The following is a 27,694-nucleotide window of genomic DNA, read 5'->3' as shown; positions in this document are numbered from 1 at the left end:
GCAGAAGGCGGCCGGGTCAGGCCAGAGATACTCCCTGCGTTGTGATCGCTGGGGAAATGCAAGTCCGCGTAGAGACACCGCTGCCCTAGGTGAGCGGCCTGGACCAAGGGAGGTAGCGCTCCCGTTAGTCAGCGAGCCAATCAGAGTGGAACAAGCCAAGCCGTCGACCAACAGCCACCCCGCCTCGAGGCCAAACGAATCTCTCCTCTGATTGGGCGATGTCCTTGACAATCACAGCGGGAGCCACGAAATCTCGGCCAATAGCAAGAAGCGCCCGGTTCCGATTTGCGGCGCCGGGGCCACGCGGCGGTTGCGATCGAGGTCGGCGCTCGGTGATCACCTCCCCTTAAGCCAAACCCCTGGAGCAGGCCGGCGTCGCGCGCGCGCGCTTGTTAGTCAGAGAGCCAATCAGAGTCGGGCAAGCCCGTGGCCACTGCGGCTGCAGGCCGACCTGTTTCCTCTGTGATTGGGCGAGCCTCCTGACAATCAGGGCGGAGCCAGCGAAGGCTCGGCCAATAGCAGGAGGCGGCTAGGTCAGCAGCCCTGCGACTAGCTGTAGGCGCGGTGGTCGTTAGGCTGTTTGGGAGGCTGCACCCACGACACCCTACCTGCGCGCAGGCCCTCGGCGTCTGGCGCCCACCGGCGGCCCATCTCGTCATGTCAGGCCCCGCTTGGCTTTAGTTCTCCAGGCCTCCGCCCACCCGCCTACCCGAAGCCGCGCCCACCGCCCAGAGCCAGAGGGATGGTGGTAGTCACCGGGCGGGAGCCAGACAGCCGTCACTCGGACGGTGCCATGTCCAGCTCCGAAGCCGAAGACGACTTCCTGGAGCCGGCCACTCCTACGGCCACGCAGGCGGGGCACGGGCTGCCCCTGCTGCCCCAGGAGGTACCTGGACCGAGCGATGGGGGGAAGGGAGGACGTGATGGGAAGCACGGGAGAGACCGGTGCCTTGTAGAACTGACCTTGGGAGGTGAGCCTCCCCCAAGGAGCTATCCACCCCTGATGCTTCTCCTGCACTAGGTGTGTCCTCCCTGCCCGGGGTCACCTGCACCACTCCTTCCCATTCTCTGTAGCCACCAGGATGTTCGATTCCATCCCTGTATCCTATCTCACCTTTTATCCACTAGAGGAGGACTCCGGACTCCTCAGCACATAGCATGCTCCATACAATCCAAAAGGAGGCCCTGGGTTTCCCAGGTGTATTCGCCAGCTGTCTAGAGAGTGGTGGAAAAAGCTGTGTTCAGATACACTGTATGGTGCCTTGGTATGATTTAGGAAAAGGACACACCCGAGCGGGCCGACCACTCCCATCCAGTTGCTTTCCTGCAGTGAACAACCGTCCTTACCACATGGGGCAACTAATTTCATTTGCTAGATGGATAGAAATGAGTGGTTGAGCATTTGGGGCAAAGAAAACAGCATGAACGAGGACATAAAGGTGATAAATTCGGGAAAAGGAGGCTTGAACTCTAGAGCAGAGATGGTGGGATCGGGGTCCTCGATCGTCTGTTGCTGTACTGTGGCACACTGTGGCTTCATTAGCAGTCCTTCATGTGTGTGACACTTTGCACCCGAAATGACCCTCGAGATTAAACAGGAAGATGAATACAGAAGTGGAGACTCAGCAGACAGAGTTGTCTGAAGGGGCTGGCTGGGTGAGGCTCTCAGGTAGCAGCTGCTGTAGAATACTTTGCGTTAGGGGTCAGAAGCCCCGGATTGCCAGCATCGTGGGAAACTTGTGAAAATCAGCAAAATTCTAGACATAACTCTGCAGTCGGGGAAAAGAGCCAATAGAGACACAGTGGTGCTATTGTGTGTGTGTGTGCGCGCGTGTGTGTGCACTGTCATTGGGCAAAAGATGTGGTTTGAGGGAACAGGCACACAGCTCACAGACTGCAGGCCAGGTGCTCACTCCCAGCTTCCTGTGAATCACATCCCTCCATGCAGTATCTAGAACTCTGTTCAGTTTTTTTGTTTCACATATGGTACCAAGAAGTGGATTAGTATGAACTGCCTCTAAAAAAGAACTCCAGAAGTGCAAAGCATCATACTAAAATGAGATCTGATTGACATGTACCGAGAATGGGTTTAGGGTTTCTGGAGAAAAGCAGAAGGTGCTTTGCACTGTAAGAGTTGAATTTGCTGGGCGTGGTGAGTTCAAGGCCAGCCTGGTGTGAATAGTGAGTTCCAGGACAGCCAAGGCTATAAAGTCAGACTCTTTGTCTCAAAAACAGAGTTGAGTTCTTACTTAGAATTGTGAATCCTGCCTGTTTCATTATTTGACTTTGTGAAGTTTAGTTTTTACTGTAAGGCAGGTCTTAGGTAAATAAGCTTTATTTCATCATTTGTACCATTTTGTTTGTTTGTTTGTTTGTTTGTTTTTTTCCTATGAGACAGGGCCTCTCTATGTAGCCCTGATTAGCCTATCTCACTATGCAGAACCAGGCTGGCCTCAGAGAGATTATCCAGCCTCTGCCTCCCAAGTGCTGGGATCAGAGGTGTGCTCCACCATGCCCAGCTCTGTCCTTTGTGGTTTTTTCAAGCAAAGGATTTGTGAAAACGGGGGAAAGGATTGTTTAGATACACATATACACTTTATACTTCCACCATAGCTTGAGTGATGTTATAACATTGAAAAAGACATAAAATTGATGCTGGGATAAAATTTTAGTCGATTTGGAGGCAGTTTGTGGGAAAGTTAGACCTGGAGACAGTTCTTTCATATATAGTTTGGAAAAAATAGAGCACTGAAAGATTTTTTTTTTTCTTTTTAATTCTCGAGCATTTTAAGAAGGGGCCCTTGTGAGGGTCCCAAGGCTGACCTTTGCCCTCATTGTTCTGTCCTCACTTAGCCCTTGCCACCAGAACCTTAGTTGACTTGGAGACTAAGCAATCACTACAGACCGAGCAGGAGAGGAATGGAGTGAGGTGGAGCCTGAGGATTGGGGGTGCTGAGGGCGAAGTTCCACGGTAGAGCTCCAGCATAGCATATGTGAAGTCTCTGGATAAAAAGAAAAGATTGAGGACTGAATGCCTCGATGCATTCAAAACCAGCTCTTGGTCTCTGTTCACGGCTGGCCAGCACACACCATCTTTGTGTCTGTGGGATGCCTGGCATCTAGTAAAATGGGTTCACAGGGAAGTGATTGCCATTGTATCGTTCTAGTTGGCATGTCATGAAGGCACGATGAAGGAATATGTACATAATTCTGTCTTGGGGACAGGAAAAGGATGACAGAGCAGTAGCGGTCACAGAAACTCAGGGAATAAACCAATACTGCTAATTCCTCCGGTGCCTTGGTGTAAGTTAGACAAGGGCACACACCTGGGTTCACAGGCGACGCTCATCCAGGTGCTTACACAGTCAACAACCTGCACCACTGCATTTGGCAATTTCATTCGCTAGCTGGACAGGAGGAGGCCGGTAAGAGCGTTGGTGGCCAAGGAAACAGCATGAATAAGGACGTAGAGATGCTGAGTTCAGGAAGGAGATGTAGAGATGCTGAGCAGAGGTTGTGGGGTTGGGCTGAAGGGAGACCTGATTTAAGAGCTATCAGGCGGAACGAGCAGGACTTGGTGGTTGATGCTCAAGGAAAGAGGACAAAAAGACGGTGTTCAGATGGTCCCTGAGACTGAGTAACTAAGTGACCGGTGCGATATTAATCAGACCTAGGCAGACAGCCATGGAGGAGCCCTGCTCTCGTTACCTTGGCCAGTCTGAAAGCTGTGGTGGTCTCTTTCCAGTTTCCTGAGGTCGTCCCCCTTAACATTGGAGGGGCTCACTTTACCACACGCCTGTCTACCCTGCGGCGCTATGAAGACACCATGCTGGCTGCCATGTTCAGCGGGCGACATTACATCCCCACAGACTCCGAGGGCCGGTACTTCATTGACCGAGATGGCACACACTTCGGGTATGTCTCTTCCTTTACCATCAGCTCCATAGTCCTAGCAAGCCGGTAGCCTGGGATTCCGTCTTGGGTGTTGGCGTATTCCAGGGTACCAGAGGAGATATCCTGGGGTGGAATTTAATAACTGTTCTTATTGACTTGCATTAAAATGCTTAGTTGCTTTGCCAGAGGAGTTGGAGATAGCAAGAGAAAAACAAAATTCTTTTGAGACAGGGTTTCCCTGTGTAGCCCTGGCTGTCCTGGAACTTACTCTGTAGACCAGGCTGGCCTTGAACTCGGAGATCCTCTTGCCTCTGCCTCTCAAGTGCTGGGATTAAAGGCGAGCACCACCACCGTGCACTGGCAGGACTTTGTGGCACTTGTTCCATCCTGTTCAGTTTGAGACTTGGGGAGTCATTATCTATATGGAGAGGGATGCACTAGGAGTCAGAGAATGTCAAAAAAACGTCTGGGGAAAACCTTTACATTTAGGTCCTGGAGCTCAGTGATACCCTGTGTGTTGGCACAGTGGCACTCGGCGGATAAGCTCAGCTCTTGAGAGGTGGAAACGGGGATTACAGGTGTCGCTAGGCCAGCTCGGGTTCTATAACAAGACCCTGACTCAACACTCAGCAGATACCACCACCTCCTCAACAGGGAGAGGGCATGGTCTGTAACTGTGACTCTGAGGCTTGCGGTGGTTTAAAACAAAAAAAGGGGAAGGAAAGGCTGATGCCGGATTGCTGTGCCTTCACTTTGCTAAGAAAACCTTAAACAAACAAACAACTTGTATTGTTACTGGGATTTTAATAATGACGACAACACACACACACACACACACACACACACACACCCCACAGCCTCAATATATCTGATATATATATATATATATATATATATATATATATATATATATCTCCTAAAGAAATGTATATGTGATTTGTATACCTTCCCATGAAAACACTTCTGACAAACCTTATACTGTCTCAGTTTCATTGCGGTGTTTTTTTTTTTTTGTTTTTTTTTTTTTGGTTTTTCGAGACAGGGTTTCTCTGTGTAGCTTTGCGCCTTTCCTGGAGCTCACTTGGTAGCCCAGGCTGGCCTCGAACTCTCAGAGATCCGCCTGGCTCTGCCTCCCGAGTGCTGGGATTAAAGGCGTGCGCCACCAACGCCCGGCCAGCGGTTTTTTTTTTTTTTTAAGATTTATTTATGGGTGTGTTTCACTTGTATGTGGATACCCTTAGAGGCCGCAGTAGGATGTTGGATCCCCTAGAAGTGGAGTCTCAAGCAGTTGTGAGCTGCCGTTGTGGGTGCCGAGAACTGCCCTTGGGTCCTCTAGAAGAACAGCCAGTGCTCTTAACCGCTGAGCCATCCTTCCAGCCGCCAATTTCCTTGTTGATATGAGAAATGATTGTTGCTGTGTTGTTGGTTTTTTCTTCTACTCTTTGGTCTTTGGCTCTTTTGGGGGGCCTGCTACCTAGCTCCCAAATAAATCATACAATGAGGCTTATTCTTACTTAAGTGCCTGGTCTTAGCTTGGCTTGTTTCTTACCAGCTTTTCTTAACTTTAAGTTATCTACCTTTTGCCTCTGGTTTTTTTCCTTTTCTTACTTCTGTATATCTTTCTTTCACTCTTACTCTGTGGCTGGCCCCTGGCATCCTCCTCTCCTTGTTCTCTTGCTCTTTCTTCTTTTTCCCAGATTTCTCCTATTTATTCTCTCTGACCGCCAGCCCCGCCTATCCTTTTCCTGCTTCGCTATTGGCTGTTCAGCTCTTTATTAGACCATCAGGAGTTTTAGACAGGCAAGTCACACAGCTTCACAGAGCTAAACAAATGCAACATAAAAGAATGCAGCACATCATTGCCTCATTAGACAGCATAAACAAATATAACACATCTTAAAATAATATTCCACAACATAGATGTCTGGTGGGCTCTGTTCCTTCAGTCTTAACTGTGGAGATGATGGGAGGATTGGCTTGACCTTGAACTGTTGGCCGGGGAAGCAGAAACTCTTCAACTGCTCTATACATCTTTGTGTTGACCTTCAAGTAAGGTTGGCCTACAAGGGTCATTTTTGTCCTCAGAAAGGAGCCTCTGGCCAAATAATTTGTTTTTCAGTGTCTGCTTTTCCCCAGTGGGCTCTCAGCTGCCTCTGATGGTGAGAAAACAAAGTGTCACACCACTCTGTAACTATAAAAAGATTTTTGTTTGCAGGCCATTTGGGGAGGAAAGTGCTGGCCGCAGCTGGCAGCTCTTAGCGGGGCCTTGCCCAGGGCTCTGTTTGTCAGCCCTCAGAAGGGTTTATTGAAGATCCCAGAGGACTGAATTCAAGGGGGTGGGGGTGGCTAGAGGGATGATGGCTCAGTGGTTAAGAGTGTGGACTGCTCCTGCAGACGACCTGAGTTCAAGTCCCAGCCCCTGCGTCAGGTCGCTCTCTGTAGATTGTAACTTCGGTTCCAGGGGATCTGGCACTTTTGCCCTCCACCGTGTGCCTGTCCTCTGTGCACATATTCACACGCTTGAAACCAAACAGTGAACTCAAGATCTTTAAGACGGTTGTAGGGAGGGAGAACAGGATCCAAATCAAGGCTTAGATATGCCGGTGCCCTGTTGGCCTTGGCTGGAAAGTGGCAAAACTGTAGCAGAAAGCAGGATGTAGTGGCGTTCGTGCTTGGGATGCTTCGTGCTTGGGATGCCGGAGGTCTCCCGGCAGTAGATGGAGTTTTCCAAAGATTCAGAGTGTGAGGTCAGGGCGTTAAAAAGGGAACACACACGTCTGCTGCTGTAGCTCATGCATCCACACTGCCGTCCTGGGGGCTGCTAGGGCTTCTGGAGAAGTCCCTCCTTGTGCACACAGGACTTTGGTTTGACTGCTTCTCATGAAGTCAGGTCCATTGCGGTTGTAGGCTCGGAGCCAGGTGTGTCTGGACCTGAGCCTTTGCCAGCTGTGGCTCCTTCAACAAGTGTTTTCCATAACCTCTTAGGGCCCGGGGGGCCTCATTTATAGACCGGAACTAAGAACCTGCCCTATAATGTAATTAAAAGAACCAAATGCACATGATTAGTTGCTAACGCAGATTAATACTTAGTGTTAAGTCAGGTGGTGACACACGCCTTTAATCCTAGCACTCGGGAGGCAGAGGCAGGCAGATCTCTGAGTTTGAGGCCAGCCTGGGCTACAGAGTGAGATCCAGGAAACCCTGTCTTGAGAAACAAAATAACAAAAATAAAACCAAAAAATAGTGTTAGCTCTTGTTGCATTATAGTTTAGATTAATTATTGACGTAACAGATTGATCTGGGGGTTTACTCACTGTCTTCCCATAACTACTGACAATAGTTCTGAGTATTATTACTCTCAGCACTAACTAAAGAATCTGAAGAAGATTAGAAGGATTGAATATTCTGGGTGGTGGTTCATGATTTTAATCCCAGCACTTGGGAGGCAGAGACAGGCAGATCTCTGTGAGTTTGAGGCCATCCTGGTCTACAGAGAGAGTTCCAGGACAGCCAGGGTAGTTACACAGAGAAACTCCATCTCAAAAAACCAACAAAGAAAAAAAGAACTGACCATGTACTTTAAGAAACTAAATATGGCTTTACTTAGTTGTGAAGCCAGTTAGTTTCTGAGTTGTTTGGTATTTTGTCTTCTCCACATAGCTACAGAATACTACTACTGGTAAGGATGTGAGACAAGTAGAATTTTGTTGTTGTTAATACTGGATTTGTAAAGCTACAATTATTGTATTATACATGCATTTATGTTATGATTGAACTTTTTTGTTGTTGTTTTTGAGAAAGAGTTTCTCTGTGTAGCCCTGGCTGTCCTGGAACTCACTCTGTAGACCAGGCTGGCCTCGAACTCACAGAGATCCGCTTGCCTCTGCCTTCAGAGTGCTGGGATTAAAGGTGTGCGCCACCACCGCCCAGTGAGGTAATGTTCTTACTTTCTTTCATTTTATAGGTGACGATACCAAGGCACACAAAGGTCATGTGTTATACAGCTGGCAGTGTGGCCCCCATTCTGCTCTAGCCACCTTGGCACCCCGCCCGCAAGCCCCGTGGTCCTTATCTCCTTCTCACCCTTTCTCCTCACAGAGATGTGCTGAACTTCCTGCGGTCGGGGGACCTGCCACCCCGGGAGCACGTGCGGGCGGTGCACAAAGAGGCCCAGTACTATGCCATCGGGCCCCTCTTGGAGCAGCTGGAGAACATGCAGCCTCTGAAGGGCGAGAAGGTGCGCCAGGCCTTTCTGGGGCTCATGCCCTATTACAAAGGTGAGAGGTCAGCTGGCCTGCACAGTTGGGAAAAGGGGGTGGCAGAGGCTTCGTTCAGATCCTAGGCCTTTCCCAACAGTGGCTAGGTCCAGCATGCATCCAGATTAGGAGGAAACCTTCCCCTCTTTCAGTGACACTGGGGCTTTTCAAGTGGGGAAGAACATCACACACACACACACACACACACACACACACACACACACACACACCCGCCACAGTCTTCCCAGGACTGCCGGCAGATCCAATTTTAAGAGGATTGCCCTCACCCTGTGTGGGTTTCCTAGCTTTGGAAAGCAACTGGGCCTTGTTGAAGGGTGCCCTTCCTGTGAGTCCGTGGAGTCCCCTTGTGAAATCAGCCTCTTCCCCTCTGCCTCCTGTCACTGGGTGTATGTCCCTGTTGTGTGTGTGTGTGTGTGTGTGTGTGTGTGTGTGTGTCTGTCTGTCTGTCTGTCTGTCCCCTCTATTCCACCTCCGTCCACTGACGGCTGTCGTCAAACCCTGCAGACCATTTGGAGCGGATCGTGGAGATTGCCCGGCTGCGCGCAGTCCAGCGCAAGGCCCGCTTTGCCAAGCTCAAAGTCTGTGTCTTCAAGGAAGAGATGCCCATCACCCCCTACGAGTGTCCGCTCCTCAACTCCCTGCGCTTTGAGCGGAGCGAGAGTGACGGACAGCTCTTTGAGCACCACTGTGAAGTGGACGTGTCTTTCGGGCCCTGGGAGGCAGTGGCTGACGTGTACGACCTGTTGCACTGTCTGGTCACGGACCTGTCAGCCCAGGGCCTCACAGTGGACCACCAGTGCATCGGGGTGTGCGACAAGCACCTGGTCAACCACTACTACTGCAAACGCCCCATCTATGAGTTCAAAATCACGTGGTGGTGAGCAGGCCTGCTAGGCAAGGGTCCCATGAAGGAGGCTGTCCGTCCATCCTCTGGGGTGGCTCCGGGAGTCTGATCCCCAGAGGAGCTGCTGACTGTCCCAGAACCTGCCGAGGTGAGGACAGCGTGCTGAGGCACAGATGCAGAGGCTCGGGGGCTGCTGCCGTCTGTCTCCCTGGCTCCGCCACCTCGGGGACTCAGTCTGCTCTCACCCGGTCTTTTCCTCGAGGCATGGCGGCGGCGGCGGTCTTCACTGGAGGCCACGGGACCTAGTGAGGACGTCACTGGGAGTCCAGAGAGGTTCGATACCTTCTTGACACTGTGCGGGAGCGCTTCTGCCCACGGCAGAGCCTTGTCACTGAAGGAGGTGTCGCCACTTTCTCACCCCGCCCCAACATTCCTGTGCCCGGGGTGTTAGTCGGAATAAGGAGTGGGGTAGGGGATTTACCCAAGTATCACCCTGTAGCCCTGGCCAAAGAAGAGAGAGTCCCTTCCCTCCCAGTGTGCTCCTTGCTCTTCCGGTGCCTGAAGCACCTTGTGTTAGATGTGGAAAGATACATCCTGTGCTCCCAGAACATGCCTGTCACCTTCTCTTTGAGATTAACCACCGCTGCCAAAGCCATGTACCAGTTGGGCCTTAGGAAAAAAAAAACAAAAACAATGTTTACAGCCCTGCCCTGGGGCTTTGGCTTTACCTTCCTTGCAGAGTCATCCTCTCACAGGACTGACGATTCCCCAAGTCAGGCAGACACGGAGTCTAGATCTCTTGACATGTAGCATCCCTCTCGGGGGGCCGAGAACACAGCCGGCTGCCAAGTCTTGTGTTAGGATCCAATGTGGTGGACCGCCGGAAGGGGCAGCCTCTTTCTTTGGTATTGTTTCTCCAGGGTCGGGGCCGAGGAACGTAAGTCCTGGGTTGGAGGCGCAGCCATCTTGGGGGCTGAAGGTGATGGAAGTAGACTTATGTGTTCTACTTCCTGTTTCAGAAAGAGAAAACAGCCCACAAGAATTTCTTTCTCTTCAGTCAGGGTGCAACACGGATCCCCTAAAGAGAGAGTCGTGTAGCTCTCCTCTGAGAGCATTGCATGTCCAGGCTGCACAGTGAGTAATCATGGGTGTCCTTGACCATTCCTGGGTAGGATTTTCTTTTTAATTCAACGTTTTCTTTAATGTAAGGAGTTGTTAAGGGCGGCACCACCAATATCAGTCCTGTAGGATCAGAGTGGTCCAGTGAGGCACTCGGGGGTTAAGAGCATCCATGTGCTTCCGAGAACTAGAAGGCCAAGGCCTGGGCACTGAGCTAAATTCCTGCACACAGGTGGAGGGCAGTGGCTTCCCCGGGCTCTGGCGGAAACACATGGCTTTGAATTTGTGCTTCACTCGGAGTGTAACAGAGGTAGAGACTGAGGTCCCAGAGGGAGAGAGTAGCAGTCATCTTCCAGGACACCCGCTCTCTCTGTTCTCCTCAGCAAATAATAGCATCTTCTGGGATGCTGATGCCCCTGCTTGGCGCTTAGCCCAACACCATGGCTCTGGCCTTGTCGTAGCAAAGAAGTTCTTTATTTAAATAGATTTTATTTCTGTTTTTTGGACAGGGCCTCATGTAGCCCAGGTTGGCCTCAGATTAGCTGTATAGCTAAGGATGGCCTTATATTCTTGACCTTCCTGCCTCTACCCCCCTCCCCAGTGCTCTGGGGGTATAGGCATGTCCCACCACACCTGGCTCTGTTCCTTTCTTTTTTAATAGCTAGTGACGCATACTGTTGAGGATGGTGTCCATATGAGTAGAGAGCCGACAGGTAAGCCTGGGGCTGTTAGGAACTGGGCCTGGGACTCTTTCCGTTCCTTCAATGCTTGGAAATTTAGAGCCCACAAATATAAGACAGAGAAAACTGCTCTGCTCAAAAACCAGGCCCAGGCTGCTTGCTTAAGGTCCCAAGGATTCTGGGTAAGGACATTGTGACTTGCTGGAGACACTTTTTCCGTCCCCTCTTTTAGTCTCAGGATGACATGTTCTGTGTCGTTGTGAGAAGAATGCTCCAGGCCACTGGAACAGGCCGAGGAGGGACACTCTATAACCAGCCCAGAGTCCCCTCCCCTCCCCCTCCCCTTTCAATTCCTTTTTTGTCTTAAATAGTTGACTTGATGTTTGCAATATTAGGGCAGACCATGTGATGAATCTTCTTGTGTGTGTGTGTGTGTGTGTGTGTGTGTGTGTGTGTGTGTGTGTGTATGTGTGTTTTTTAATAACAAAACCCTTTGCATTTTTAAGCCAGTGACTTCTGTACTTTCTTGCAGCACAGAAACTTTTCTTTGTACTAAAAAATATATTTATTATAATCACAATTCTTCCTTGACTAGTGAAATAGAAATATGGAATATAAAATAAAGCAATATATATTGGGATCTGGGATGTGGTTTCATGATAGAATACCTACCTACTATGCACAAGGCCCTGGGTTCCCTCCCCAGCACCACCAAAAAAAACCCACCAAAAACAAAAACCAGTATCATGTCAGAGTGTATCTTTGCTGTATGGGCCTCTACGCTCACTTTCTACTCACCTCTCTTGGGGCTTTTCTTAAATGGAATAAAAGAATTCATCAGCCTGTTTGGACCTCTCTAATGAGAAGCTGAAACCATTCTGAAATGTGCTATTGTATGTGGCGGCTGAGGATGGCTTCCAAATAAAAGGGGTCATGTCTGTGGAAATTGTCTGTCTGTCTGATCCCTTTCCAGTTGCAATTGCACAGGCTGAGACCAAAATACTTGTAAGGAAGGTTTGTCCTTGATCTGCAGGAAGTACATCCTTAACATCCTTTGTGCGTCATGTCAATCAATGGTTCTCATCTGGTTGGGGTCAGACCACTCATTGCTGAATCAGCCCTAAGCAAGTGCCTGCCCTAGAGTTTCCCTCCTGCTTCACTTCGGGCATCTTTTCTCCGGGGTAACATGCTCACTGGTTGGGAAGATGAAAGGTTTCATGGCACCACATGGTACAACTTCAGCCACAGCGGAAAGCAATACAATTAGAGTCACAGCCGAGAAGACTGAGGGAGAGCCACATTGAAACAACATCCCAAGGTGTGTGTGTGTGTGTGTGTGTGTGTGTGTGTGTGTGTGTGTGTTGGGGGAGGGGGGAGACTTCACTGTTATCACGGTTACTGATGTAATAGAGGAACCATCACCACCCGCAGCCTACCTCTGTGTGTTCTCCTGGCTGCCCAGTACTTCCTGCGTTGAAAGCCAACAGTCCTCAGGAACCTCCTATTCTTTTCTCTCGGGCTTTAGGCTAATTTCGAACCAACAGCCTGAGCTCTGTGTCCCAGGCTGATCAAGTTCCGAGTGCTCCCTGGAGTACTAACACATACCTCCAATACAGAGCAAGCTGGGTGGCGGGGGAGGGGATGGTTGTGCGATGCTGGGCTGAGTCTTAAGACAAACATCGCCCCAAACACTTTTCACACAAAGCATTTTGGTCCTAGGAAGAATCTCAAGTGTCCTGCATATTTTTAAACCGTGTTTGATCGTAATGTAAATAGTTAAGCTCTCTTGGACTTCTGCACATGCTGTTGCCTGGAGCGGATGCCCATCCCATAACTCTTAAGGGAGCCTTCCCTTATCTGAAGGTAGGATGTTGGGAACTGGGATGGGAGAGAGATATTTTTGGAATTCTGGGGAAAATATATATGTACTGGGGAGAGTTAGATTGGGAATGTGGGAACAGATTGGGCGTGGGAACAGGCACGTACTTCTGAGTGTGGGAGGTCAGCTGGGCCCAATGTCTTCATTTGCATAATTTTGGTCTTGTGTTCAATAACATCGCTATCTGGGACTACTCTTGCATATATAGCCTCAGTTCCCTTGGATGACATTAAAATCAAGGACTACAACCCGGGTGATGTGCCTTTCTTCACTGACTTAGGTCATCCCTCCTTTGCTGGCAAATGTCTCTTGACCACTGCTTTAGATCTGGGGCCTGGGGATGCCACAATAAAATAATAAATAATAACCTAGCTCTCCCTGGAGACCAGCGCTGGACTTCTGGGCTAGCTTGAAGTTGAGGGGAAGTCGCCCTGAGAATGCCCCTGTGGAAGCTCAGACAGGAGCGTGCCCACCCCGGCACAAGAAGTCGCTAACAACAACAAATCCCTCTCTCCAATCACCACTTCTTTTTCAAGGGAGAAACAGTGGCTCTAATTATCGTGTATGAGCCTCAGTGTTTAAGATCAAGACCCCTGAAGAAATGAATGGAATTTGTTTTTTTCCCCCTGAAAGCAGAGTGTGACACCTCCCTGACTAACCTCATCCAGACACGCCTTGGAGTCACTTCCTGGATTGACCACACAGATGGATTCTGAAGTGCTCAGGGCTGCACAGCTGTCTAGTACAATTGTTCTCAACCTGGGGGGTCGTGACCCCTTGGGGATCCTGTATCACATCTTGGCATTACGATTCCTAACAGTAACAGAATTGGTTATGAAGTAGCAATGAACGTTCTTATGGTTAGGGGTCACCACAACATGAGGAACTGTATTAAAGGGTTGCAGCATTGGGAAGATTGAGAACCACGGGTCTAGTTGCTCCCCTTACATCTCTGATTTGTCCGACTGTTAATGAAAGCTGTGCCTCATCCTTGCTGAGTGTTGTCCCTGGCCCACTGACAATATAACACCTTACCCATTGGAGGTGAGCTTCCAGGTCAACCCAAACAGCAGAGCCAGGGTTCAGGTGCGAGCAGAGACCGCCCTCCCTGGTGCAGATCAATAGCGACCTCCAAGGCTCTGGGCATTACCCTGCCTAGCAGTGGAAACTTGAAAAGCACATCCGAGAGCTTCCTTAAGCCAGGCACCCACAGTCTCAGCTACTTAGGAAGCTGAGGTAGGAGGATTAAACCCAGGAGTTCAGGGGCTAGCGTGCCCCAATGATTTTTGCTTTTTTTTTTTTTAATAAAGATGATGGGGCTTATTACAGAATTGAGGCACATTCAAGGGTGAGAGGGAGTAATGACCAAAGGGACCATTGCAGGGGAAAACAGAATGGCCAGAGACAAATGTCTAATTTCTGTCAGGTGCTGTGGGATGTCTTTCTATATGCTGTGAATATTTTGGCTCTGATTGGTTGATAAATAAAGCTGCATTGGCCTATGGCAAGGCAGCTTAGGGGCAGGCAGGAAATCCAAGCAGATATACAGAGAGAAGAAAGGAGAGGAGAGAGAGATGCCAACCACCGCCCAAGGAGATGCAAGGTGCCAGCAGACTGGTAATGCCGTGGCCACATGACAACTTATAGATGAAAAATGGGTTAAGTTATAAGAGCTAGCTAGCAAGTTGCCAAAGGCCATACAATTGGTAATTAATACTAAACCTCTGATTATTTTATAAGTAACTGTGGGGCTGTGGGCTGGGTGGGACTGGAGAAACCTCCTGACTATAGTCAGGCTTTTTTGTTGTTGTTGTTGTTTTAACAATGGTCTTAAATATCTGGATCTGGCCTCAAACTCAGAGATACATACACCTGTCTCTGCCTCCCAAGTGCTGGGATTGAAGGTCTATGCACCACCACGCTGGGCTATTTTTTTTTCTTTTCAGATTTTTATGTGGATGCCTGTTTTGTCTGAGCCATGTGTGTACCAACCAGGTACTCACAGAGGCCGGAAGAGGGCTTCAGATCCCCTGCGACTGGAGTTACAGATAGTTTTGAGTTGCTATGTGTGTGGTGCTGGGAATCAAGCCTGGGTCTTCTGGAAGAGCAGCCAATGCTTTTAAACACTGGGCCATCTTTCTAGCACCCCACCGCTCCTTTTTTGGAGACAGTCTCCCTGTGTAGCTGTGCTTGTCTTTGAACTGGTCCTGCCTCTATTGCTGGAGGGAAGGGGTTACATGGAGAGGAAGGGATTACATGCCAGGCTGCTGCTGCTTCTCTTTTGTTTTTCTTGTTCAGTGCTAGGGATTGGATCCAGTCCCTGCATATGCCAAGCAAGTCTTCTAAGGCCAAGCCATATCCTCGGGCTCAAACCCTGACCTTTTGTGTGTGTGTGGTTGTTTGGTTGGTTGGTTTTTCGAGACAGGATTTCTCTGTGTAACAGTTCTGACTGTCTTGAACTAGCTCTGTAGACCAGGCTGGCCTTGAACTCACAGCAATCCTCCTTCCTCTGTATCCCGAGTGCTGGGATCAAAGGTGTGCACCTGCCGCCGCCACCACCACCACCACCACCTTTTTTTATTATTATTTAACGTAATTTCCTTATTGCATCTTTGGGGATTTCACATCATGCATCCTAATTCTGGTCATCCCCAGTCCCTCCATATCCTCCCCTCCCCATGCAGCACCCCCTCAAAAGAAAATTAAACACGAAATCAAGCAAACAAACAAAAACAAAAAGACACACACACCTTCACTTCTCTGTCTTTCCCGCCTCTCCAACACCTCTTCATTTGTCATGGTGGCATTAGGAACTGAAGTGTGTCACACGGTATTCCCTTTTGTTCAATCAGCTTTAGCTGGTATGGTTCAAGGCCTCTGGAAACCGTGACTCTTAGTTGAAAGGAAACCTTAAGCTCAGAACACTAAAGGGCCCCTCAATTCTTAGCGCTTTTTGTTTGTTTTTCTTTTTCTCTTTTGAAGCAGGCTCTCATGGAGCCCAATCTGACCTTCACCTTGGTATTCCACTGCTGAGTTCTGGGGTCCCTTGTGGGTTCCACCTTGACCTTAATTGATTGTCCTTGTGCCTGTGAGGTGGAGGAAGACCTTGCTGCTGCGACAGTGAGTTCAGGATGACCTCCACGGTGAGTGACGGCTTGCTGGCTGGGCCCTAGGTCTGGGAAAGCCTGAGCTAGTGGAGCTGCACCCCTGCACGTACACACTGGGCATTTCACCGTGTGTCTGGGGGTGGTGGTGGCCAGGATATGGCCTCTCTTCCGGGGACCTGTGGTGTTGGGAGAGTTGGGCTCTATGCTCAGTTGCTCCAGGTCTGGCTTTGGCTCACTGCCCTTAGACTCAGGATTTCTACACAAAGGTGTGAACCTTTGGCTTTGTGAACGTGTCTTCTGAACTGATTTACCTTCATTTTTGGTTGTATTTACAGCAGGATCCCTTCAAGTCTTTGTATCCTTTGTTTCCTGTCTTGTTCTTGAGCTTTTCTCTCTCTCTCTCTCCCCACCTCCCTCCTCTTCCTCCTTCCCATTTCCCTTCTCTGTTTCTGCTTGATTGGTTGTTTTGTTTTGTTTGAGATAGGTGCTTACTGTGTAGCCCAGGCTAGCCTCCGACTTGTAACAATCCCCCTGCCTCTGTGACGACAGGCACACACTATTATCCGCTCACAGGACTTCTAAACAAAGAGCACATGTGAGTAGGATGCTATGAAGGCAGTTGTTAACCTGTGACGGCTGCTTCTTCCCAGTCACCTTGGGAGTGTTCGAATTCGCTGTGAGCTCGTGTGCTTCATTTCTTCCTTAGGTGACTGCCCGCTTCTAAATCTAGGAAACTGACAGTGCTACTGTAGAATTCGTACTGTGGAGTTACCTACCAGTTCCAGGAGCCAGAATTGTACTTCTTTTTCCAAAATCTCATACTCCCCAACATAAAATAACAGTCAGAGTAGCCTTTGGATTGGGGCAGCCCTTTTTTTTTTTCTTTCTATTTTTCTAAGACAGGGTTTCTCTGTATAGCTTTAGTGCCTGGTTGGGATCTCACTCTGTAGACTAGGCTGGCCTGGAACTCACAGAGATCCACCTGGCTCTGCCTCCCGAGTGCTGGGATTGAAGGTGTGCACCACCACCACCCAGCTTGGATCAGGGCAGCTTAACTACTGAGCTGCAAGGATTTTTGCCCCAACACAGTTGTTCTGAAAAAGCATCCAAAGTTCCTGGAATCCACCTGTGCCAGCTTCTGTTCTGCAAAAACAGGGGGTGGAGAGGGGGTTCATCAGTGCACCCTGCTCTCCCAGAGGACCTGAGTTTGGGCCCTAGCACAGATGTCAGGCAGATCACCACCACCTGTGACTCCAGCTTCAGGGGGTCTGATCTCGGGTACCAGCGTCTATGGGCCTTGCCTTCACATGTACATATCCACACTCGGATGAATGAATGAAACAATGAAAAAATTAAAAGCTGCCAGAGATAATCGACTTAGAGAAAAGGTTGATTTTGAGCCTGTGGTGGAGCAAAGCCATTCACCACAAGGTTGGGAATGAGAAGAGATCAGGGCCCTATAATCTGCTTTGAAGGCGTGCCCCTCCAATGATCTAAAACAGTTGGTTCTCAACTTGTGGGTCTCGACCCCTTGGGGGGGGGCAGGACGGGGAGTTGAACGACCCTTTCACAGGGCTTGCTTAAGACCATTGGAAAACACAGATATTTACATTATGATTTCTAACAGTAGCAAAACTACAGTTATGAAGTAACAACAAAAATACTTTTATGGTTGGGTCACCAAAACACGAGGAACTGTATTAAAGGGTTGTAGTGTTAGGAAGGTTGAGAAGCGCTGCCCTAGAACCTCCTGATAGGCCCCCTGCCTCTGAAAGGCTCTGTCACCACTCAGTAGTGCCAAGCTGGGGACAGGGTCTCATGTTTTATTCCTGAGACAGGGTCTCTTGTTCTGTTTCTGAGACAGGGCATCTTGTCTCCCAGCTGGCTTTGAACCCTTGGGAGTGAAGGTTCTTGCTCCAGCCTTTAGAGAAAGCAGGATTATGGTTGCAGGCCACATACCCAGCCAGGGACCGTGCCTGCCTCCTCCAGTCACTAACAGACATCTAAGGTCCAAGGCATATCATTAAAACTCTCCTCCCACCTGCCACCAAATGGAAACAGGGCTTTTGTGTACCAGGGGAACATCCAGCCAAGTGCGTGAAAGACTTGGAACCATCTTGAAACACTGGAAACTGGAAGGAGATTCCATGCAAAATTTCTAGTGTTTTCTGCCCTCTACATTATGATTCATCCATCCACAGAGGGTGACTTAAGACAATTCTCTTAATATATTATAGCCTGTGACTTGATTTTGAGTTTGATTGTTTTTGTGTTTTTTTTAATTAATTTATTTTGAGCTGGTCTCATGTAGCCTAGCCTGGCCTCAAACTTGCTGTATAGCCAACGTTAGCTTTGAACTCCTGATATTCCTGCCTCCGTTTCCCAGGTACTGGGATTAAAAGTATGTGTCACTGTATCTTGCTTTATTTTATTATATTTATTTGTGTTGAGACAGGTTCATGTTGTTCCCTGACTGGTTTGGAACTCATAGCAAACCTCCTGCTTCAGCCTCCTGAGTGCTGGAATTACAGTTACAAGCCATCGTGCCTCACCATTAATTTAGTTTTACACAGTCTCATATATCCCAGGCGGGGCTTGAACTCACTGTGTAGCCAAGGATGATCATTAACTCCTAATCTTTTGGGGCAGTGGTGGTGCACACCTTTAAAAGGTAGGTGGATCTCTGTGAGTTCGAGGCCAGCCTGGTCTACAGAGCGAGTTCCAGGAAACTTGTCTCGAAAACAACAACAACAAAACCCCCAAAACCAAAACTCCTAAGCTTCCTACCTCTGCTTCCTTCCTGGATTACAGACATGTAGCACCTTGCCTAGTTTATACCGTGCTGGGGATGGAGCACAGGCTTTGTGAATGATAGGGGAGCACTACTATGTCACAGCAGCAGTGTCCTCCCACCCTACCCCCCTCCCCGCCCCTTTTAAACTTTCTTTTTGGAGACTTCTCACTATGTAGCCTAGGCTAGCCTCCCACTAGCTGAGACTGCAGGCCTGTGCCTCCACACACATCTCGACCCTGATGCCATTGTGTTTCGTTTTTATTCAGTGGGGGTGGCACACTCCTGTATGGCACATGGAAGTTTGGGGACAGCCTCAAGTCAGTTGAGCATGTTGGGGTTCTCAGGAGGGCCCTCTCACTGGCCCTGCTACAGTTTCTTAAATAGACCTCTACATTCTGCCATTCTGTACTATGTATGTATGTGAAGCGGTGTTCTCAGCACTGAGGATTATTATAAAATCAAAGTAGTAACTCTGAAAAACCACTGGAGATGCTCCATGTCCCGCAGCATCAAGTATTCAGCTAAGATTTAGTTCTTTTTTTTTTTTTTTTTTTTTTTTTTTTTTGGTTTTTCGAGACAGGGTTTCTCTGTGTAGCTTTGCGCGCCTTTCCTGGAGCTCACTTGGTAGCCCAGGCTGGCCTCGAACTCCCAGAGATCCGCCTGGCTCTGCCTCCCGAGTGCTGGGATTAAAGGCGTGCGCCACCACCGCCCGGCCCAAGATTTAGTTCTTTATCCATCTCACTAGAACGCAAATTTGCCCTCATCTTTTATTAGTGACAAAATTGTACACACCAGAGAATTCTAAAATACAGTCTTTTATGATTTGTTTTCAGTAAATGTTTGGCTTGTCTACCTATTTCATAGACCCATATGCCCAATCGTCTAAAAAGGTCAAGGCCCACCCTTAGGGGTCAGGGCTGAGAGTTTAAAATCCTTGCCCTAGAGTTGGCTTAGAGATCAAGGGAAGAATTCCTTTCTCCCTCCAAAACTGAGGTCCAGCTCTTGTTGGAGAAGTCACAGCCATGGCTTACACAGTGGCAGAGAAGTCCTCGGATGCCTGCTTGGGGGCGCTTCAGAATAAACCCATGGGAGAAGAGTGCTGGTTAATGTGGCTGGGCAGCATTCGGGCAGGTGCTGGTGCTGGACGCTGCATGCCCAAGAAGGTAAATAAATGCCTGTCCCCTTCCCTGGATCGCCAGCGCCCACTACCGACAAAGAGGAACATCACATTTTTTTTCTCCATTTCCATCGCCCTCCTCTTGAAACAGCAGTGAGAGGTGCATTTGCAGCTGAGGGACAACGGGTTGATAACTATCACATTTCTATGTTGATTGACCCAGCTTTATAATCCTGCCTAGGCTGCTTTCCTCAGCTTTGAATGATGTATTCACATTATCTGTGTCTACTTATGAGAGGATGTTCTTTACTCCTCTCTGCCGCACACATCTTCATCAGTTTTCCCAATCTCAGGTTGCACTGTCCACCAAAGCCGGCAAAACCCTGGAAGTCATCGTTCTCTCCTATAATAGCCCATTGTGGAGCACGGGCATCTCCAACCAGTATCTTGAATCCATTCGCGTTGTCGCCTGAAATTTTTCAGCTGTTGCTACAGACACCTCTTGGTTTAGCTGAGCCCCCGGATGCTTCCTGCATCCACTCCCTTTCTCACTTCTGCAGCCAAACACCTGCCAGGAACACCGTACAGGAGGAACCGTTTACTGTCTCATCTCGGGGAAAGTTTAGTTCATCAGCATAGAGGGCTGAGGGGCTTGCTGCGTAGTGGACCAGGCTGGCCTTAAACCTGCAGTGATCCTCCTGCCTCTACTCCTGGACCCCCACATGCTGGGATCACAGGTGTACACTATCATGCCTGACTCCGGGTATTTTTTCTCTTCTTTTTAGGGGGTGGGGGTTGAGACAGAGTTTCTCTATGTAGCCCTGGCTGTCCTGGAACTCACTCTGTAGCCCAGGCTGGCCTTGAATTTACAGAGGTCCACCTGCCTCTGCCTCCCGACATGCACCACCACCACATGGCTTTTATTTTCTCTTTAAAAATATTTGTGTGCCTTTAATCCCAGCACTCGGGAGGCAGAGGCAGGCGGATCTCTGTGAGTTCAAGGCCAGCCTAGTCTCCAAAGCGAGTTCCAGGAAAGGCGCAAAGCTACACAGAGAAACCCTGTCTCGAAAAACCAAAAATAAATAAATAAATAAATAAATAAATAAATAAATAAATAAATAAAAATATTTGTATGCAATGAGTGTTTTGCGTGCATGTGTGTCTGTGTACTACATGTGCACCTTCTACATCCAGAAGCCAGAAAGGGTGTTTGGTTCCCAGCACCCACATGAAGGCCAACAACTTTCTATATATAACTCCTGTTTCAGAGGACCTGACACCCTCTTCTGCCCTCCAGGGATGCCAGGCGGTACACATAAATACACACATGTTATTCCCAGGAGGGCCGAAGGTGCTAGGAACTAAACCCCCATCTTCAGCAAGAACAAGAACTCCTCATCACTGGCCCATCTTTTCAGCCATGATCCTCCCAAAGGTTCTGGTATGACTTTGAATTTCCCTAGTTCACCCCAAGAACCCTGAGAACTCTGCTCTTCAGCAGTCTATCTTCACATGGCTGCACTTCCTCTAAATGATCCAACCAGCTTGTAGACATGATACAGAAAAGCCTCAGGCCGATTCCCAGTTCCACACCTTGCCTAGCAAATGGTATTTCCTCACCTGAATCTGGAGTCTTTCTTTATCTTACCATCACCTCTTATAAACGAAAGAGTACCCTAAAATTGACACTTGAATCCTCTCTACTGTGTCCCCTCCCTCACAGTGCTGAGAGACAGGACTGACATAATACAAATGTATCTGAAGGGGAAGTAAAAGGAAGGGCTAGGGAAGCCTCGACTTCTAGTAGACGCTTGTGCAGTTCTGAGGCCACAAGAAGCAGGAGTTTGTGTTCTGAGATCAGACCCGGGAAGACCACTAGGGGATAATCCATCATCCACACTTGAGGCTTTGCTGGTCTGAGGGCCTCGTCCCAAAAATATGGCGTCAAAGCCCTGGAGTAACGTGTGCAGAATTACTACAGACCTAACTGAGCTGGCCTGTGAGGGTGTGTCCCTCTACATAGCTGTGTGCCTTACAAGGGTGGTTGCAGGATAGGAGCAGGGGCTGCTAGTTAGACACTGAGAAATAAAGAGCTGAGGCCAAATCTAAAATATTAAAGAATCAGCTTTGGTGTCATTGGGGACAAGAGGCAAAACTTCAGTGGCCTACTCTGAATTCTGTTCCCTTAATTCCTGAGCCCCTGAATTCTGGCTTTGGGAGAAATAGTACACTGTACTGAACACAATATATGATGTCAACCACAGCCAAGGACAGGCCTCGAGCCATGTGTTCTGGCCCGTCCATGCCTGTAACCCCAAGAGGCTGTGTGTGTGTGGAGGCTGGAGGATCAGAAGTTTATAGTCAATCTCTGCTATCTAATGAGCTTCGGGCCAGCCTGGGATATTAGAGATACCGTCTCAAAAAAAAAAAAAATGCTTGAGGGTGTGCTGTGGGTCCCTTCTTTAGTATCGTAGCTGTCCATAAATTGTGCTACTCTAAGTATTCGTAATTAAACACAGTGGTTCAGCAGGGCAGGCTTGGATGGGACGGTTTCCTTGGTCTGTTGTCTGTGCCCTATCTATGGTGAAGAGACATTTGTTCATGCCTTCCCAGGTGAAGTCATGAGACCAACTCCGTATTACCTTCTTTCCCAAGATAATTGTCTATCCCCTTCCCTCCTACCCAACTTGTGATTTAGACCAACACAGAATTGGAGGGAAAAAGGGAGCCAGTGGATACAAGTGTAAGATGAAACAAGAAAATGTGGATCTTCAGACATTGTAATCACACCAATGACAAGATGGGGTAGGGGGCTGGAGAGGTGGCTCATCGGTCAAGAGCACTGGCTACTCTACCAGAGGCCCCAGGTTCAATTCCCAGCTGCTCACAACCATCTATAACCCCAGTCCCAGAGAATCTGATGCCCTCTCTGGCCTTTGATGGCACTGCATGCATGTGGAACACAGACACATATGCTGGCAAAACACCCATAAATATTAAATTTAAAAAATAGACCGGGCAATGGAAGTTTATGAGCACATCCAGATTAATCATTTTTGGTACTAAGCCAGTGTTTTAACTAAGATATGAGATAGTAACTTAGTAACAGGTTTCCATCTGTGACTGGAGCAGAAAGTACGCAGCATGATCATTTCCCCTTTAAATCAATAAGCAACATCAAAATTGGCAGAGGAACGATAAAGGCATGATGGGTAGATTGTTCCACTAATGGCCTCAATGAGTCAGAACTTCCAGGGTCCATGCTCCAGCTAGTTCCTTCCCATGCTGACCTTGGACTTGTCCACTTACCGCCCTTCCTTCCTTCCTACAGAGTCTTGTTTTGCAGTCAAGGCTGGACTCCAACTCACAATTCTCCCGCGTCAGCCACCTGAGTATTACCAGCTTGTGCTATGGTTGCCAGTCCCCAAAGGCAAATTTCCCCATCGCATTATTCCCTTCCCTGTATCATTTTCTCTCACACATCACCAGCTAATGTACATTTGTTGACTCCACCACCTAGAATTTAACAGTGTTTTTATTTGTTTCCTTTTTTTTTTTTTAAAGACAGTTTCTCTGTATAGCCCTGGCTGTCCTGGAACTCTCTCTCTGTACACCAGACTAGCCTTAAACTCCCATAGATCCTCCTGAATCTGCCTCCCAAGTGCTGGGACCAAAGGCGTGCGCCCCCATGCCCAGCTTATTTTTAATTTTAAAATAAAATTTTGTTGAGTTTGAGAAAGGGTTTCACAATTTCTCTGGCTGTCCCGGAAATTTGCAGTAGCCCAGGCTGGCTTCAGACTTCCAGAACTCCTCCTGCCTCTTCCCCGAGTGCTCAGAGTGAAGGTGTTTACCGCCATGCCCAGATGTTTTTAAGAAGGACATTACGTTTGTGTGTGTGTGCGCGCGTGCGCACATGTGTGTGCTTGCACACGTGCATGCCATGCTACATGCATGGAGGTCAGAGGACAACTCGCAGGAGTCAGTTCTCTCCTAGCTCTGGGTCTCAGGGATTGAACTCAGGTCACCAGGCTTGGTTGAGTGTGTTTACCAAGCTAGCCATCTCACTGACCTGTCCCCTAGAATGTAACTCCTCAGCAAAGGCACCTTTGTTTTACAATCTGTCAGTAGGCACTGAGGGAAAAGCTGAGGAGGAGCCCAGGAATGCCCACTTGGTAAATGATCAGGCTGAAATCAGGGATGGCAGCTCAGGCTGGGGTTTGGTGACTGCACTCGGATGCACCATACCTGGCGTCTTGTATTGAGCCTGTGGACACAGCACAGCACTCACTCCAAATGTGAGTGACCATGGCCTTCTCAGCACTGTCCAGATGGTCCCAGACGATGTACTCACCATGGCAGTGGTTACATGAACATTGTTTTAAAAAGATATGGTCTCATGTAGAGAAGGCTGGCCTCAGACTCACTATGTAGCTGATGATGAATTTCCGATCCTCCTGCCTCAGCCTCCCACGTACTGGGATTATAGGCATGCACCATCATATGTGAACTTTTCATGGTCACTGAGTAAATCATTCACGAATGCATTTGCCAAACACATTGGTGGGGACACCGGGTAGGGAGTTAGAGCAAAGTGGGGGAAATCTCTGCTTTAGGCTTCGGACGCTGTCTGTTTACATTCCCGGCTTTTGGATGGGTGGAAGCTATGTTTGGCATGTACAAATACATTCCAAGGATTTCACCGATGGTCAAAAGGATATTAAGTCAGAGACAGAGTGAGTCATAAATGACTACTAAGCAGACCTAGAGACAGTCTGAGATACGGATCTACAACATTCCAACTCTCCAAAAATCAGTCCACAAAATCTTTAACCCAAGTGTGGCTTTTAGAAAATGTCACAAGGCAGACAACATTGGTCTGTTGCCTCTAACATCCCTGCAACGGGAATTGAAAGTAGGTTCTGCCCACAGGGACAGCTGACCCGAGATCGTGGGAGCTCATGGACTCTGGACCAACATTTAGGGAGTCTGCATGGGACTGACCTAGGCCCTCTGCATGTGTGCGGGGATGGTTGTGTAGCTTGGGTCTCTGTAATACTCCTAGCAGTGAGATCAGGACCTGTCCCTGGTGCTTAGCTGGCTTTTGGAAACCTGTTCTCCATGCTGGATTACCTCGCCCAGCCTTGACACAAGGGGAGGAGGACGGTGCTGCCTCAACTTGATGTGCCATGCTTTGTTCAAGCCCATGGGAGGTCTGCCCCTTTCTGAATGGAGATGGAGGAGGAGTGGATGGGGAGTGGGGTAGATGGGAAGCAAGGGTGGGAGGTGGGGGAAGGAAGGAGAGGAGGGAGGGGAAACTGGTATGTAAAATGAATGAAAAAAAATGTTATTTAAATTTTTAAAAAAAGAAAGTAGGTTCTGTTTGTGCCTCCACTATTAATGCTGTATAACACTGGCTAACTTATTTAACTTTTAGGTCTCAGTTATACTCAGATTCTTTATCTATCTATCTATCTATCTATCTATCTATCTATCTATCTATCTATCTATCTACCTATCTATCTATTTATTTTATCCTGAGGCTTGACCCTAGGGCCTCTGCAGGCAGGAGCTAGCCTTCAATGGAAGGTAGGGAAGGAAAAGCGCCTGTGGTGAAAACTGCAAGTTGTTCACACATATTGCAGTGAAATGCACCTAAGGTTTTAAAGAACATTAAGAGTCCAAGCACCAGCCGGGTGGTGGTGGCGCACGCCTTTAATCCCAGCACTCGGGAGGCAGAGCCAGGCGGATCTCTGAGTTCGAGGCCAGCCTGGGCTACACAGAGAAACTCTGTCTCAAAAAACAAACAAAACAAGAGAGAGAAAGAGTCCTAGCAAGCCCAGAACACTAGGGATGAGAAACAAAGAAGCTTGATGTCAAGTGTGAGAAAACCAAGGGACCCGATGAAACAAGGTCAGTGTCGGCTGGCCTGCTGGATGCTAGGCATTATTGCTTTTTCGTTTTCTTTGGTTTTTTGAGACAGGGTTTCTCTGTGTAGCCCTGGCCGTCCTGGAACTCACTCTGTAGACCAGGCTGGCCTCGATCTCACAGAGATCCACCTGCCTCTCCCTCCAAGTTTTTGGCCTGCCCCTTTCCCCCTCTCTCTGATGTAGCTGATTATAGCAGACTAAATTGTAGGACGGCCTCTAACAACCCTGCCCTTGCTCACTGATGCCGAAAGTGTTACTTTTCTTCTGGAGTAAATAGGGAGTCTCCCTCAGTTTTCCTTTTTTAAACTTTTAAAAATTACGGCTATTGTGTGTGGATGCATGTGCCACACTTGTACGGAGGTCAGAGGACAACTCTGTGAGTTGGTTCTCTCCTTACACCCTTATGCCAGTTCCAGGACTTGCATTCAGGTTTCAAAGCTTGAATGGCAAGCCTTTACTCACCGAGCCAGCTCTTTGGCCCTCTGTTTCACTTGTAATCCTCTTGAGTAAAACTTGCCTTCACTTCACTCCTACAAGTGCCCCTATCTTTAATCTTCATAGGCCTTAAACATCCAGTGTGGAGCCATTTTCCAGGCCAATCTGACCATGTCCACTGTCCTAGGTCCCTGTGTCAAATACTACTAGACCATCAGGACCCCTTGGGCTCAAAACTCCCGCATCATCCACATGTGTTCTGTCGAGGAAGGTACACCAACAGCTTTCATTTCACTTTTTTTTTTTTTTGAGACAAGGTTACACTGTAGCTCCATGCTGTCATCCTCCTGCCTCAGCCTCCAAGTGTTGAGGTTAGAGTAATATGCCACCACACCTGGCCTTTTTCACCTTTTAAATTTTCATACAGGGTCGACATCACCCAGGCCAAGAAACACCAGGGATGAGAACTCTTGGTCCTCCTGTCTCCACTTCCCCAGTACTGGGATTACAGCCTGGTTGCTTTTTGGAATAATTCCCTTCAGGTTCAAACTTGAATCCTTTTAAAGTTCTGAGATCTGTGAAGGCAAACCGGAGTGTCAGTTCTGTGGGCCACCTGCCCAGGTGACCAGGTTCTTCCTAGAGGTGAACAAAATTTGAATGCCCAGGGACAAAAAAGTAAAGACTTTTTACTGGGCGGTGGTGGCACACACCTTTAATCCTAGCACTCGGGAGGCAGAGCCAGGCGGATCTCTGTGAATTCTTGGCTAGCCTGGTCTACAAAGTGAGATCCAGGACAGGAATCAAAACGACATAGAGAAACCCTGCCTTGAAAAAAAAAAAAAAGTAAAGGCTCAGAAAAGGTGAAGATAGGGGAGGCAGAGCCAGGCGGATCTCTGTGAGTTCGAGGCCAGCCTGGGCTACCAAGTGAGTTCCAGGAAAGGCGCAAAGCTACACAGAGAAACCCTGTCTCGAGGGAAAAAAAAAAAGGTTATTCTCGAAAAGGTGAAGACAGGCATTAATTGAGACAGAAAAAAGCATTCAGGAAGGGTGGTTTTTCCAGAGCTGGGAGACTGTCTAATAGTTCAGGGTTGATCATTTGCAGGGCTCATGAGCTCTCTTTTTTTCTTTCTCTATTCATTCTTCCTCTTTATCTCCTCCATCCGGATGGTTCTTGGCCCGGGGAGATAACAAAGGCCGTGAGGTGGCTTCTCAACTGTCAAGTGGGATTGTTATCTCTCTTTACCGTCCGGCAGCCGTGCGTTATCTCTCCCTCCGACCTCTTTTCTGACGACCTATTCCTGCTAATCCTCGGGGCTTCTGGTTGCCCTCAGGCTAGTGCAAGCAGAAGCTGAAAGCATGGCGTGAGGAAGGACAGGGGGACACAGCGGCTTTCTCGCGAGCCGCGGACACGCCAGCGATGGCCTCAGAGTCACTCGGTGTGTGCCAACCTCCCAAGCCCCGGACCCTTCCAGCCTTTCCCGTGCTCAACCTCCCCAGCGTTAGGTCACCTTTTCCGGCCGGCAGCCTCGAAACCCCGGAAATCCGAAGCGTCACGGAAGTGACGCGACACGCACGCCAACGCGCGCGCGCTGGTGGGGCCGGGGGCGGGGCGTGCGGGGGC

General features: G+C 48.8%; 1 protein-coding gene across 1 annotated transcript; it reads left to right on the top strand.

The window, feature by feature from the left end:
* The first annotated feature begins 396 nt into the window (after positions 1-396).
* Kctd7 (potassium channel tetramerization domain containing 7) lies at positions 397-12,941 on the top strand. The gene is made up of 4 exons (XM_028870149.2): positions 397-886; positions 3,746-3,915; positions 7,993-8,171; positions 8,676-12,941. Exons 1-4 carry the CDS (start codon positions 743-745, stop codon positions 9,050-9,052), a joined length of 870 nt encoding a protein of 289 aa, XP_028725982.1. The 5' UTR covers positions 397-742; the 3' UTR covers positions 9,053-12,941.
* The last annotated feature ends 14,753 nt before the right edge of the window (positions 12,942-27,694 follow it).

Source organism: Peromyscus leucopus, chromosome 23 (assembly GCF_004664715.2).
Source record: "Peromyscus leucopus breed LL Stock chromosome 23, UCI_PerLeu_2.1, whole genome shotgun sequence".
NCBI lineage: Eukaryota > Metazoa > Chordata > Mammalia > Rodentia > Cricetidae > Peromyscus > Peromyscus leucopus.
This window is presented reverse-complemented; position numbering and strand designations above follow the sequence as displayed.